General features: G+C 40.7%; 1 protein-coding gene across 4 annotated transcripts; it reads right to left on the bottom strand.

Annotated features, from left to right (window-relative positions):
- Positions 1-2,323: 2,323 nt before the first annotated feature.
- LOC110530418 (proteasome subunit alpha type-7) lies at positions 2,324-15,389 on the bottom strand. 4 transcript variants are annotated; one of them, XM_021613468.3, is made up of 7 exons: positions 15,251-15,389; positions 5,161-5,287; positions 4,957-5,081; positions 3,579-3,701; positions 3,199-3,318; positions 2,842-2,904; positions 2,324-2,751 (listed from the first exon to the last, which is right to left on the bottom strand). In XM_021613468.3, the coding sequence occupies exons 1-7, from the start codon at positions 15,251-15,253 to the stop codon at positions 2,656-2,658; spliced, it is 657 nt and encodes a 218-aa protein (XP_021469143.1). In that variant the 5' UTR covers positions 15,254-15,389; the 3' UTR covers positions 2,324-2,655. The 4 variants fall into 4 exon arrangements, with proteins under 4 accessions (XP_021469143.1, XP_021469141.1, XP_021469142.1 ...); XM_021613466.3 differs by having other exon boundaries at positions 15,000-15,370; XM_021613467.3 differs by lacking the exon at positions 15,251-15,389 and adding an exon at positions 14,986-15,195.
- Positions 15,390-15,874: the final 485 nt, after the last annotated feature.

Raw genomic sequence — 15,874 nt, 5'->3', positions numbered from 1 at the left:
AACTATAGTTTGTTAACCAGACATTTGTGGAGTGGTTGAAAAACAAGTTTAAATGACTCCAACCTAAGTGTATGTTTGGTTTATATTTTTGTTCAGTGCAGATAACCTCTGTCTAAGAAGATTAACCTGAGTGAACTTGGAGAAAGTTAAATTAGTAGCTTATTTTGATGCTCACATATAATTTGGCTTCACTTTAAAATCACTACCACAAGAATTACATTTTTTAAAAATATTTTGTTATACGTTTGGTCGTCTTGTGTCTCCGTCAGCATAATCATTTTACAAGAGCTTCTGACAGAGCTTCAATATACAACTCATTGAAATACAAAATGAACGTTTAAGAAATGAGTTTGATAAATGTGACATTTAAACCCTATACATATATATTATGGCTATAAGAGGATACTCCTGAAATTAACTTAATTCCCATCCATTTATAACCCCCACAAACAAGACAATTTGCAGACAAATGGTGGTTACTCTTACCAGGGCAGTCAAGGCACCCACTCAGGAAATCCTGGCTGGGAGAGTTGACTAAATTAAGGACTTTACCATTCACCATAACGTCTTTGGTGAGAGTCACAAGGAACCCCGGGGCTTTTCAGCAGAACTCGGCAGCACTTTTCAAAGGGTTCCAGATTGAAGTCAGTGAAGTTTAACACGGGTCTGAGGCCAGAATTCCATTAAGCAGGCCTACCACACCACCGGCCATAATTGTGTCTTTAAAAATTCAGAGCAGCGGTTTCTTGATCAGCAAATTTAGGGTGAAATAAAGGGAAGGAAGAGGCATATCTTGGACCACCAAAATAACCTTTGATTGGTCCAATGCAAAAATGTTATGTAACTGTCCAGTGTTTCCAGATTTCTATGAAATATTACCTAGAATTACATTATGAGTGAAATGTTGGTTAAAAAAAGTGAAAAGACTGCTGATTGGCCAGCTCAGTTAGTCTGATTGAGGTGTGTGTGTGTGTTTGGGGGGGGGGGGGGTTCTCCAATTTATGATTTGGACAATATGAGTATAACAAGTCAACATTATTTGGGTATGAGTTAACAGAATATTAACTAGAAAAAGTGAGATTTTCACTGGACAGTTACTTTAAATGACTGAGGGAGAAGTGTAGCACTTGCTGCGGGTGGTTCCCTGAACCACCTCTACGCAGACGACACCATTCTGTATACATCTCGCCCTTCTTTGGACACTGTTAACAAACAAGCTTCAATGCCATACAACACTCCTTCTGTGGCCTCCAACTGCTCTTAAAACGCTAGTAAAACTAAATGCATGCTTTTTAACCTATCGTTGCCCGCGCCCGCCCGCCAGACTAGCATCACTACTCTGGGCAGTTTCTGACTTAGAATATGTGGACAACTACAAATACCTAGGTGTCTGGCTAGACTATAAACTATCCTTCCAGACTCATATTAAGCATTAAAACTCTGCCTAGAAAGCCAGCATCCCAGAGTCGCCGCTTCACTGTTGACGTTGAGACTGGTGTTTTGCGGGTACTATTTAATGAAGCTGGAAGTTGAGGACTTGAGGCGTCTTTCTCAAACTAGACACTAATGTACTTGTCCTCTAGCTCAGTTGTGCACCGGGGCCTCCAACTCTTTCTATTCTGGTTAGAGCCTGTTTGCACTGGAGTAATCCACAGCGTTGTACGAGATCTTCAGTTTCTTGGCAATTTCTTGCATGGAATAGCCTTCATTTATCAGAACAAAAATAGACTGACGAGTTTCAGAAGAAAGGTTTCTTGGTTTCTGGCCATTTTGAGCCTGTAAGTGCACAAATGCTGATGCTCCAGATCCTCAACTAGTCTAAAGGCCCGTTTTATTGCTTCTATAACATAATTTAAAAATGGTTTTCTAATGATCAATTAGCCTTCTAAAATGATAAACTTGGATTAGCTAACACAACATACCATTGGAACACAGGAGTGATGGTTGCTGATAATGGGCCTCTGTACACCTATGTAGATATTCCATATAAAAATAGATGTTTTTTTTTTTTTATCTGCCGTTTCCAGCTACAATAGTAATTTACAATGTCTACACTGTATTTCTGATCAATGATATTCTTTTAAAAATGGGACAAAAAAAAAAAGAAGATATTTAAGTGACCCCAAACTTGTATGTTTGTGATATATATATTAGTTATATTTTTTTCTGTGATAAGGTGCTCGGTTTCTGCCTGCAGAAAATGATTATTTTAGCACCAGCACCTCACAAAAACAACAATGAATCTAAAGAAAATAACACTGACATCATAATGCAATAGAAGTCAGAGAGTAATAGGGCATCTTGTGAATAAAAACAGAGATGGTACATGAACAAGTTGACTTTATTAAGCATTTTGATCCAATAACATTCACTTCAAAGAAGTTCAACAACATACCTTAAGTGGGCAGAGGGGAGACCTCATTGTAGGTCTGAATCCTAACTTGAGATCCATACATTTGACTTAGATTTCCACATAAACAATGCATTGATGGCAATGTGAGATGTGACTAATTCAACATACATCAAGTTAAGATTCTGCCCTTAGCGTGTGACATGAAAGCTGTTTTGGGGCTTGTAAACACATTTTGATGTTAGCAGACCAAATATGCTGCCTTTAAGCAAGTGCTGAATGAAAGCCAGAGTTTTATTATGACTTCAAGTAGACTTCTTCTGTTTTTTCTTCTCTGCCTCATCTTCCTTCTCTTTCTCTATCTCAGTCACCAGAGTCTCAATTTCTTTGGACTCCAATAACTACATGGAGTAAAAAAATACAGCAATTAGCCCATAGACAAATATATTTGCAAAGCTGTAAATACTAGGACATGAGACCAAGACCCTTACCTTCAGTGGCTGGTTTCTTCTAATTACAGCAAGTTCAATGTTCTTCCCACCAGACTGAACCACCTGTAGACATAGTTCAAAGGTGTACGTATAAAAATATGCATGATGGATCAGGTGCAAACCTATGCTGAATTGCAAATTGTCCCTATCCCCTAAATGTTTGTAATATCCAGAATTCTTGTAGGTATAAATGATATGCTAATTGTATAGCTCTATCTTGCCCTCTAATTGGCTAGGTGGCATTTTTGCCATAGTGAATAGACCAATTCAATTGCCTCAGATCAAGAAGTGCATAAGAAGTAGGGATTAGGGGTCGGTTTGGTATTTACCGCTATAAAAGAGAGCATTTGACCTCACCTCAAGCAAGGCTTTGATGGCCAGCTTTATCGACTCATTGTCAGTGGCGATGGCTTCATCTGTGTAGTTCTTCTCCAGGAACTCCCTCACCGTCTTAGCACTACGGCCAATCGCATTTGCCTGAACAAAGGCATAGGAAACAAATCCGTAGCTCAGCATTTTTAAACAAAAGTAAAACATTTTAAATACACATCAACAGGAAAATATTTTCTCCTACTAATGTGGATTTAAAAAACAGACCTGAACATTTAGGATACGAAATTATCACATTTTTGCAATGATACACTTCAGGCACACTAGTTATAGACACTATAGCTGTGAAGAAAGTTTAACATATTTGGCTGTGGATAAAGGTAAGGAATCTTTGTGGATTGGCTGACCTTCCATGCGTGGTAAGTTCCAGAGGGGTCAGTCTGATAGAGCCTGGGGGTCCCATCACAGTCAAAACCCACGATCAAGGCAGAGATGCCAAACGGTCTGCGTCCATTGCTCTGAGTGTAGCGCTAGAGAATTAAAATATCAAAAACCGGTTATGAATACAAAACTGACCTTCAAAAGACCATTCAGTCAAGCAACATATGAACTTCACTCTTAGATACGATTGTTGCGTATTAACTCATCACCGAAAATCTAAAGTCATGTCACAATTGTTTTTATGATGTTAGTAATTGGAAAAAATATCCACAAAGGTATTTTTCACTTCCTCCTTGCTTCACCAAATCAAAATACAAGTCCCACACAAGCTACTGTTTCCTGGCACACATACATGGCTTTCTTTGGGTTGGGGGGTGCTATCTTGAGAGAAAGACTTACGGAGGGCTGTGACTTCCTGTTTAAGTGAAGTCTGTCCAATTGTTGAGTGATGTCTGTGTCTCATGGATGGCAATAGTGGAGGTGTTATAATAGCTATAAAACCTAGCAGTAAAAAGGGAAACGGTTCCAATCGTTTGTCCACCATAAATGCTTCCCCAGAGAATTTTAGAAATACTTATTAAAATAAGGGCTGTGTTTCATGTAGGCTTACCCTGGCTTGAGTTTTGATAACCATGTAAATCTCGCTCAGACAAGGTGACTTAAAGATATTCAGCTCTATTTACTCTCAGATTTGAAAATGCTTTTTAGCATCAAAGTAGAACTCATGTAAGACTACAAATCGCTGCAAGCTCATGTACATCATCACTAGATGACACCTTTGCTAAAAAGGTTGTCCATCTAAAGAAACGTAGCCAATTTAGATATTACTACGTTTGTATCTATTTAACTCAGTTAAGGGGCAGAACGACAGATTTTTACATAGTCAGCTCGGGATTCGATCTTGCAACCTTTCGGTTACTGGTCCAACGCTCTAACCACTAGGCTACCTGCCTAATTGGTAATAATCCCTGGATTAACTTTTGCCTCGATTCGGCAGTCTCATCCAGATCATCAAGGCATTTGTAGTTCTTCATGATAAGGGTAAATACAGGCAAATATATGGCTAAAATTCACTGTCGTAAATACACTTACATGGTTATCAAAATGTCACGCCAGGATAAACCTACATGAAACACAGCCCTAATTTAAAAAGGGTTCCTAAAATTCTCTATGGCGAACGTTTTATGGTGAAAAAGCGATTGGAACCATTTCCTTGTTTGACCTCTAGATGTGTGTATTATGACTCATTCTGTGGTACTCGATGCCAAGCCGTTAGGGGCTGTTTGTTCTTAGTTCGAGGAACGGAGACTACCGGTTTAAGTATGGCGATGTAGGCTATTCTACCTGTTTCAGGGTGGCGATGTGTCGTGTGATGTACTCCACGGTCACTGGGTCCTCCACAGTGAGCCGGTGACTCTGGCACTCCACACGAGCTCTGTTGATCACGATGCGGGCATCTGCTGTCAGGCCTGACAGACAGCTGGTTAAATAAGACCAAAGCTTCCAGCAGATTTCAATTTCAAGTATATTAATGAAGTTTATAGGTACCTGCAAATGCCATGCAGACATGGTCGTCTAGGGTGCATATTTTGCGGACTGTTCTTTCCTCCTGCAGCTTGGCCACTGACTTCTTCTCAACGCCAAGGACAACAATGTCTTTGCCCCTGATGCCCACCTAATGTTAGAGGAATGAATGGGGAAATGAAACAGTCAGCTAGCTATTTAAACAAACAGCACATGCGCTGTGACAGTTAGCAAATCTAACTAGCTAAGTAACAGTTAACTTGCTAGCTTAGTAATCACACTAGTTACAAGTTACCACAGCCAGAGTCATAAACCCCACCCATTTTGACCATCTCTTCTTTAAGGGTAGGAAGCATGAGTTTTTACTCAAAGTAACAGTGTGTCAAAGACTTAGTTGTAGTCACGATCTCACTACCTATAACTACAAACAGTGGTTTTAGCGATTTTACATATTTATTAACTTATTTCCAGATAACTACCCACAATGCACTATTTCTCAACATCATATGGAGACCCGGTACTAGTTCCAGCTGGCTAACGTTAGCTACTAGCCATGCTAGCATGCAATTTAATTCCAAACCAAGTGTTGGCGCTGGTGAGCTACTATGTACATCCATGAAGAAAAACGAATTCCTGTGAAAAACAGCAAGGCCTGTTCTCCTGTGCATTTGGTAGTGGTAGTCAAGTGAGCGGTGTAGTTGTTTTCCATCATTTGTAGCCAGTGCAGTAAAACCCACAGGTAAGAGATAACGACTAATTTGTTGCCAAAAAACGAGACGCAAGCTTTTGAAGTGGGCACGGTTTGTCCGGTTGAAGAGAGTGAATTGGAATAGGAAGTATTTTGAGCACCACACATCTACTGTATGCAGTGCTCATTTCACCCCAGGGACTGATAAGCTGAGCACTCATTGGCTGGTTTTCCTTCACTCTGCGGTCCAACTCCTCCAAAACCATCTCAATTGGGTTAAGGTCAGATGATTGTGGAGGCCAGGTCATCTGATGTAGCACTACATCGCTCTCCTTAGTCAAATAGCCCTTACACATCTGGAAGTGTGTTGGATCATTGTTCTATTGAAAACCGAATGATAGTCCCACTAAGCTCAAACCAGATGGAATGGCATATCGCTGTAGAATGCTGTGGTAGCCATGCTGGTTAAGTGTGCCTTGAATTCTAAATAAAATCACAGACAGTCTCACCAGCAAAGCATCCCCACACCATCACACCACCTCCTCCATGCTTCACTGTGGGAACCACACATGCAGAGATCACCTACTCTGCGTTTCACAAAGACATGGCGGTTGGAACCAACATTTTGAACTCCAAAATCTGGACTCATCAGACCAAAGGACAGATTTCCACCGGGCTAATGACAATTGCTTGTGTATCTTGGCCCAAGCAAGTCTCACCTTATTGGTGTCCTTTAGTAGTGTTTTTTTAGTAGCGGTTTCTTAGCAGCAATTCGAAAATGAAGGCCTGATTAAATGAGTCTCCTCTGAACACTTGATGTTGAGATGTGTCTGTTACTTGAACTCTGAAGCATTTATTTGGGCTGCAATCTGAGGTGCAGATACACAAATTAAACAAGGAACACCTATTACTTGAAATGCATTCCAGGTGACTACCTCATGAAGCTGGTTGAGAGAATGAATAGTGTCAAGGCAAAGGGTGGCTACTTTGAAGAATCTCAAATATATTTTGGTTACAACATTATTCCATGTGTTATTTCATAGTTTTGGTATCTTCACTATTATTCTACAATGTCGAAAATAGTACAAATAAAAGAAAGACCCTTGAATGAGTAGGTGTCCAAACCTTTGACTGGTACTCTCTTTGTGTGTGTGTGTGATATATATATATATATATATATATATTAGTTGTATTACTCCGACATTGCGCATCCTAATATTTCTAAAATTCCATTATTTTACTTTTAGATGTTTGTATTGCTGTGTATTGTTAGCAGTGGCAACCTGTCATTCAGGGCATGTGGGGTAGAGCCTGTTATTATGGCATCAATACGCATCACAGTTTGCAAACTATGGAAAAAATAAAAATAACAATTATATATATATATATATATATATATATATATGAGTTAATAAAGCTGCATACAAACAGTCTCTTTTTTGTTGAGTAAGGCAGCTCCAAAATGCAGGTGTTTTAGCCTAGCTCGGTGCCTTCGTTGGTGGTGGGCCAAGCCAGCAGAAGATACGGAACGTTGTGCCGTGATTGGCTCAGAGTTCTGTCACTCATGGGGAAAATTATAACCCCTTGGGTGCTGCCATAGAGTTACATTAGAAGTGCCCATCCAAGGCGGCTGAAAGACATTGGCCACAGATAAAATGACGTTAAATCCCGTTATATGTACAGCAGATTTGATTGGACTGATCTAAGATACTAAGATCTTAGCTAGCAGTCATCACCATGAATCAAGTCGTCAATCTACTGGCAAATCCTTTAAAATCCTTGTCATATAAAGATAAATAATGAAGAGAAATTATAGATAAGATGTATCGGTGCTCATCAGCCATTAAACGTAAACATTACAAGTTGGAATTCGCAAATTCAACAATGAGTGGTTTGGAAAGAATCAGTGACAGTGGCTAACTGCAAGCATTGCAAAGCAATCACTAGCCTACTATTCAGTGGTGGCTGTGTGGTCCCAAATCTGGGATTAAGGGGCTCTTTTCCAAATTTAAAATGATAAAGATTCAACTTTGGCCATGTGGTCAATGAAGCATGATTTGTGCAGCGCTCAAAACAACTTAACTCAGAACTGCGAAGAACTCACTGAAGTCAAGTTAAGACAACTGGGAAGTCAGGAATAAACAAGCTCCCGAAAGGGAAAATACATAAATCCAACTCGGAATTGTAAATCCGGCCTCTTTCTAGAGCTACAACATCATGATTCGACCTTGGTTTATTTTCCTCCCCGGTTCCCAGTTGTTTTGAAAGCACCATAAATCCAGAGAATGCCCGACTTTGCCCACGAAGGACTGCCACGCCACCTTCCTGTTCAAGTGAGCACAGCAAGGGGAGTCCAAAAATGGGTTGCATGTTGCTGCATAAATTATGTAATTTGCCAGGGAGATAGTATTACTTTCTTAGCTACAGTATACATAAGTGTATGTTGTGTAATAACATGTTAGTAGCCCATGTGCCTCACCCTAATACATTTGGTCTGTTTACCCCTCTTAATTTCACCTACTGTTCTGACTTGGTGGTGCACATGTAGCCTATAACCTGTTTTAGAGTAATGATTGAATATTGTAAGAGCTTTCATTGTCGGCTTATATATTTATTTTAGTCTTTTTTCATATTTTTTCTTTTTAGCTTTGTTTAACTAGGCAAGTCAGTTAAGTACAAATTCTTATTTTTATTAGTGATGTACCGATATTACATTTTTGGCCGACACCGATAGCCAATATTTTCCTTGCCAAAAAACCTGATAAAGATACAGATAACCGATATAAAAAAACATTTGTGGTCTTTTAAGCATTCTAGTACAGTTAAATAGTTAACACGGACACAGCGGTCTAAGGCACCGCACGCTAGCACAAGAGGCCCTACAGTCCCTGGTTCAAATCTAGGCTGTATCACATCCGGCCGTGATTGGGAAGCCCATAGGGTGGTGTACAATTGGCCATCATTGTAAATAATAATTTGTTCTTAACTGACATGCCTAGTTAAATAAAAAAGGTTACACACAAAAAGTTATTTTGTTGGCATTTACATATGTCACCATTAGCAGTAAAACAATATCAAAACCTATTTCTTTCACTTACTGTGCTGTTTCGTTGTTCACTAGTTTCATTATCAATAAGATGGCGCCAGAGAAGAAGGCTGACATTGTACATCCAATTTTGTTTTTTTTGTAACTTATTTTTGTACATACTGTTGCTGCTACCGTCTTATGACCGAAAATAACTTCTGGACATCAGAATTGCGATTACTCACCACGAACTGGCAGAATCCTTTTTCCCTCCTTTAACGAGTCCGACGTGAATGACATATTGCTTTCACAGGAACAGGCCCAAATCCCTGTCGAGAAATTGTAGGTGATCGAATGAACACCCACTGCCTTCCATTTCTGCTAGCAAACGTGCAATCGATGATCTACGCGGAAGATTAAACTACCAACAGGACATTCAAAATTGTAATAGCTTATGATTCACAGAGTCGTGGCTGAACGTTGACATTATCAAATCGAATTTTATTTGTCACAGATGTTAATGCAAGTGCAGCGAAATGCTTGTGCTTCCAGCGCTGATATTATTGCACTAACAATTCCCTAACAACTACCTAATACACAAATCTAAAGGGGTGAATGAGAATATGTACATGTAAGTACATTGATGAGCGATGGCCGAGCGGCATAGGCAAGGTGCAATAGATGGTATAAAATACAGTATATACATGTGATATGAGTAATGTAAGATATGTAAACATATTTAAAGGGGCATTTTTTAGAGTGCATTGTATAAAGTGACTAGTGAGCCATTTATTAAAGTGGCCAGTGATTGGTCTCAATGTAGGCAGCAGCCTCTCGGAGTTAGTGATTGCCGTTTAGCAGTCTGATGGCCTTGACATACAGCTGGCTGTTTATACGCTGTATCAGCAGGATAGAACAGCGGCGTCTGGTAAGACAAGGGGCGGCAGACTATGTATTTTTGTAAATAACAGCTGGTGTACGATATCTAAGGAAGTCTCGAGGTTTTGGTCACCTGAGGTAGTGTGTCTCGTGATAAACTGTAGACCACACTATCTGTATTTTTTGAAGCGGTCTACATACCACCACAGACTGAGACTGGCACTAAGACCGCACTCAATGAACTGTATTCCACCATAAGCAAAACAGGAAAACTCTCACCCAGAAGCTGCGCTCCTAGTGGCCGAGGACTTTAATGCAGGGAAACTTTAATCAGCATGTTATCAGCATGCTATCACCATGTTAAATGAGCAACCAGAGGGGGGGAAAATAAAATAAAAACCTTGACCACCTCCACACACAGAGACGCAAACAAAGCTCGCCCTCCATTTGGCAAATCTGACCATAATTCTATTCACCCGATTCCTGCTTACAAGCAAAAATAAAAGCAGCAAGCACCAGTGACTCAATCAATAAAAAAAAAGTGGTCAGATGAAGCAGATGCTAAGCTACAGGACTGTTTTGCTAGCACAGACTGAAATATGTTCCGGGTTTCCGATAGCATTGAGGAGTACACCACATCAGTCATTGGCTTCCTCAATAAGTGCATCGATGACGTCGTCCCCACAGTGACTGTACGTACATACCCCAACCAGAAGCAATGGACAACAAGCAACATAAGCAATGAGCTAAAGGCTAGAGCTGCCGCTTCAAGGAGCGGGACTCTAACCTGGAAGCTTATAAGAAATCCCGCTATGTCCTCCGACAAACCAGCAAACAGGCAAAACATCAATACAGGACTAAGATCGAGTTGTACTACACCGGCAGATGCCTTTAACCTCTCTGGGATATGTGGCCAAAAGCCAAGGAAAATGCAGAGCGCCAAATTCAAATAAATTACTATAAAAATCAAACTTTCATTAAATCACATGCAAGATAGCAAATTAAAGCTACACTTGTTGTGAATCCAGCCAACATGTCAGATTTCAAAAAGGCTTTTCGGCAAAAGAAAACAATGCTATTATCTGAGGATAGCACCTCCGAAAACAAAGAGCGAAACCATATTTCAATCCTGCAGGCTCGACAAAACGCAGAAATAAAAATATAATTCATGCCTTACCTTTGACGAGCTTCTTTTGTTGGCACTCCAATATGTCCCATAAACATCACAAATGGTCCTTTTGTTCGATTAATTCCATCCATATATATCCAAAATGTCCATTTACTTGGCGCGTTTGAACCAGAAAAACACTGTTTCCAACTTACGCAACGTGACTACAAAATATCTCAAAAATGACCTGTAAACTTTGCCAAAACATTTCAAACTACTTTTGTAATACAACTTGAGGTATTTTTTAACGTAAATAATCAATCAAATTGAAGACGGTGTTCAATACAGGAAGAAAACAAACTGTAGCTAGCTTTCTGGTCACGCAGCCTCTATCTAACAGTACACTTGAAGTGACCCTCGTTCAAGATGGCCGTACTTCATTACACAAAGGAATAACCTCAACCAATTTCTAAAGACTTGACATATAATGGAAACAATAGGAACTGCAAGAAAGGCCCCTTAGACATCTGGATTCCCAATGAAACCCCATTGAAAAGAGAGTGACCTAAAAAAAAAAAATCTGAATGGTTTGTCCTCGGGGTTGCCCGCTAAATAAGTTCTGTTACACTCAGATATGATTCAAACAGTTTTAGAAACTTCAGAGTGTTTTCTATCCAAATCTACTAATAAAATGCATATCTCATCTTCTGGGGATGAGTAGCAGGCAGTTGAATTTGGGCATGCATTTCATCAGGACGTGAAAATACTGCCACCTGTCAACAAGAAGTTAAACATGTCAACATTCACATGGCTGCAGGGCCAGACGGATTACCAGGACGTGTACTGTGAGCATACGCTGACCAACTGGCAAGTGTCTTCACTGACAATTTCAGCCTCTGCCTGTCCGAGTCTAATACCAACATGTTTGAAGCAGACCACCATAGTTCCTGTGCCCAAGAAAGCGAAGGTAACCTGCCTAAATGACTACAGACCAGTAGCACTCACATCCGTAGCCATGAAGAGCTTTGAAAGGCTCACATCAACACCATTATCCCAGAAACCAAAGAACCACTCCAATTTTCATACCGCCCTAACAGATCCACAGATGATGCCATCTCTATTGCACTCCACACTGCTCTTTCCCACCTGGATAAAAGGAACACTTATGTGAGAATGCTATTCATTGACTACAGCTCAGCGGTCAACACCATAGTGCCATCAAAGCTCATCAATAAGCTAAGGAACCTGTGACTAAACACCTCCCTCTGCAACTGGATCCTGGACTTCCTGATGGGCCGCCCCCAGGTGGTTAGGGTAAGTAACAACACATCTGCAGCGCTGATCCTAACACAGGGACCCCTCAGGGATGTGTGCTCAGTCCCTGTGTACTCCCTGTTCACTCATGACTGCACGGTCATGGAAGACTCCAACACCATCATTGAGTTTGCCGATGACACAACAGTGATGGGCCTGATCACCAACAATGATGACAGTCTATAGGGAGGAGGTCAGAGACCTGGCTGTGTGGTGCCAGAACAACAACCTCTCCCTCAACATGTTCAAGACAAAGGAGATGATTGTGGACAACAAAAAAAAGAGAACTGAGCACACCCCCATTCTCATCGACAGGGCTGTAGTATAGCAGGTTGAGAGCTTCAAGTTCCTTGGTGTCCACATCACCAACAAACTAACATGGTCCAAGCACAACAAGACAGCCATGAAAAGGGCATGGCAAAACCCATTCCCCGTCAGGAAACTTAAAAGATTTGGCATGGGTCTGCAGAACCTCAAAAAGGTTTTACAGCTGCACCATCGAGAGCATCCTGACTGGTTGCATCACTGCCTGGTATGGCCACTGCTCGGCCTCCAACTGAAAAGGCACTAGAGGGTAGTGCCTACGGCCCAGTACATCACTGGGGCCACGCTTCCTGCCATCCATGACCTCTATACCAGGCGGTGTCAGAGGAAGGCCCTAAAAATTGTCAAAGACTCCAGCCACCCTAGTCATAGACTGTTCTCTCTGCTATCGCGCTGTGCCAAGTTGCTTCTGAACAGCTTCTACCCCCAAGCCATAAGACTCCTGAACGTGTAATCAAAATGGCTACCCTGACTATTTGCATTGCCACCCCTCCCCTCTTTTACACCGCTGCTACGCTCTCATCTATGCATACTCACCTTAATAAACTTTACCAACATGTACAGACTACCTCAACTAATCAGTGCCCTCGCACATTGATTCTGTACCGGTACCCCACTGTATATATTCTCGCTATTGTTATTTTACTGCTGCTCTTTAAATTACTTGTTATCTTTATTTCTTATATTTTATAACTGCATTGTTGGTTAGGGGCTCGTAAGTAAACATTTCACTATAAGGTGTTGCATGTGGCTAACAAAATTTTATTTCATCATACGTCAAGCAGTGACGTTTCAGCTCTGTATATCCGTGGCCTCTTCTTCGGTGCGGTCACTGTGTTCATTTCCATCTTGTTTAGCTGCTTATGGAACATTTCAAGTAAACCCTGTTTCTTGTCTGCATCGAAGTAGTGGTCCTTGTACATAGCATCGAGCATGGTGGCGACACAGTAAAGAGAGAATGTGAATAAGCAATTCGGTGGCAGCCTGTGTCGGGCAGTTTTGTTGAGCAGGCGTTTCAATGCCATGACAGAGGGTATCACATCTGCTGCCGGCGCAGTTGATGAGCTTATTTCTTGAGTCAGTTGTTCGAATAGAGCTAGCATGTTCATGATTCCAAGTTTCAAACATGTGCTCAAATGCCATTGAAATGGAAGCAGCGGTATGACAGCCACATTCATGAGCATGAAAGACGACTTTCGTCAGTACGAAATCCTTGATGAACAACTGTGTTGTCAGACTCAGCATGTTCACGGGGCTGATATTGCTAGTCCAAATGTCAGTCGTGAAGCTAATAGCAGTGACGCTATTAATGTGTAACTCCGGTAGGGCAAAATCTGAAAAATAGTGCATACTTAGTGTGTACCGGTGCACAACCATTCGGTGAAAGCCAACATCACCCATGATAGAGAACGGTTGATTGTCAAGGGCGATGAATTCCATTATCTTGCCGTTAATGGATTTCGCCTTTGAGTTGTCTTGCTGAAATGTTCTTCCTCTTTCAAATGACTGCTCGACTTGTTGACTGCTCGATTCACACAGCAGACATTGTAGACTAGGAATGCTGTGTTGCAAGTCTCACGCTACATTTTACGTGGCGTCATTACATCATGTTATATAGGTATGCACGTCAGCTTTGACATCAGTTTTGCACATCAGCATTAAACTAGACATCGGCCGATGTCTCCATTTTTAGCTAATATCGTCCGATACCGATATATCGTGCATCCCTAATTTACAAGCCCCCTTTATTTATCCTACGCTGACTTGGTGTACAGGGAGAACACTAAGAACAGCCCATGTTCTGAATTCTGTTGCTGTATATTTCAAAAGTGCTAAACAAATAGTTAAGACTACCTCCATCCTAGCTCGCTCATTAATGTCTCAATCACTTGTTGTCCCCTTATGCCATAGTTTGTACATCTCGATTTACATTAGAAAGCACATCTGTTTAAGAAAGTCAGCCATATCAGCTATGATTTTTTAAAGGCAGTAAATGAAGCTGAATTAACTGTTCCACTGCCAGATAAGCCTCTGTTGATAGCCAGGTGTAGCATTGGTAAGGTGTTGGGACAGCTTTATGAAGGCCTTAACAGTTTGTGGGCACCGTTTGCCACCGTTAAAGTGCAATTCATGTATTGTTTAGTGTTGTGTAATGGCTTTGCTGGCATGCACCCCCTTCCTTTTTGGGCCCCACAAATATTTCCATGCTAAAATCGCACTGATTGTTAGATATTACTGTCCCTCCTTTGAATTTCAAAGTCCCGACATGGCCCTTGAGCAAAGTTTGCCCACCCCTGCTTAAAATCTGATTTGAAACCTAACTAACCTCACCCACACTGCTAACCTTAAATTATGGTTAAAAAGCACTTTTGTTTTTACGCATTTTTGTAATATAGCCAATTTTGACTTTGTGGCTGTAGTTACTAGTGGAAACCATCAATTTTCTCCTTCATCCAAGTCACTAAAAGTGATCTAGTTAGCTAAATGACATAGCTAACAGCTGCTTATCACCTTCATAAACTTACAGCGGTGGAGCCTTTCTTCACAGCCTCTTGCGCATATTCCACCTGAAAAAGGTGACCGTCAGGAGAAAACACTGTGATCGCCCTGTCATATCTTGCTGCCATTATGTTGTTGCTAGAAACAAATGCAGTGAAATCTGTGTAGCTACTCAGCTAGAATGTTTTCTAGTCAGTTTTTGTGTACACTCACAGAGCGCATGCGCTTGAACTCGGACCTAGTTCAATTCTGAGCATTTCCCTAAGAAAATACCCACCATTTCAAAGTTATCCAAGTGCAACTTTTTATTTCACTCTCCATAACTCGAAAATATTTCATAAGTGTGGTTCGGAACCATTGTAAGGGGTTGATACAGACGTTTCCAGCGCTGTTTGGTTCCTTTCCGGAGCATTGTATTTTCCAATCCCCTGGGGTTGAGTTTGGATTATTCCACTACTAGAAAGGGGTTGAACATATTGTTTTGTTTTTATGTCTTAATTGCACCCCACTAAACAATGATACAATGTATTGACATGTTGGTATTATTTCTATATTTCAGTTATTACTTCAATTTATTTTTTAATATCTCACGAATATAAATATGTTAATGACATTTTCGTTCACCCCTCTAATGGACTAGCTAATACGTTACAGAATAGCGTCCTATTCTATTAGTTTTCCCCTAGCAGCTGGATATTATGCTGGCAGCGCGATCGTGTAATATTATTTTTCAAAAATAATATTTGCCATGCAAAGACATACTGAACTGGGAATATCGATTTGCACTCTAGTGCAGTACAACTGTTTTTCGCAGCATTGCAAAGCTTTGAAAATGTGTATTGATAACTTTGTTGTTGTAGTATTAGTTATTTATCCTTTATTTAATTAGGCAAGTCAGTTA

Source organism: Oncorhynchus mykiss, chromosome 8 (genome assembly GCF_057628025.1).
Source record: "Oncorhynchus mykiss isolate SJ-2025 chromosome 8, ASM5762802v1, whole genome shotgun sequence".
Classification (NCBI taxonomy): Eukaryota; Metazoa; Chordata; class Actinopteri; order Salmoniformes; family Salmonidae; genus Oncorhynchus; species Oncorhynchus mykiss.
Note: the sequence above shows the minus strand (reverse complement) of the source record. Positions and strands in the feature narration are given on the sequence as shown.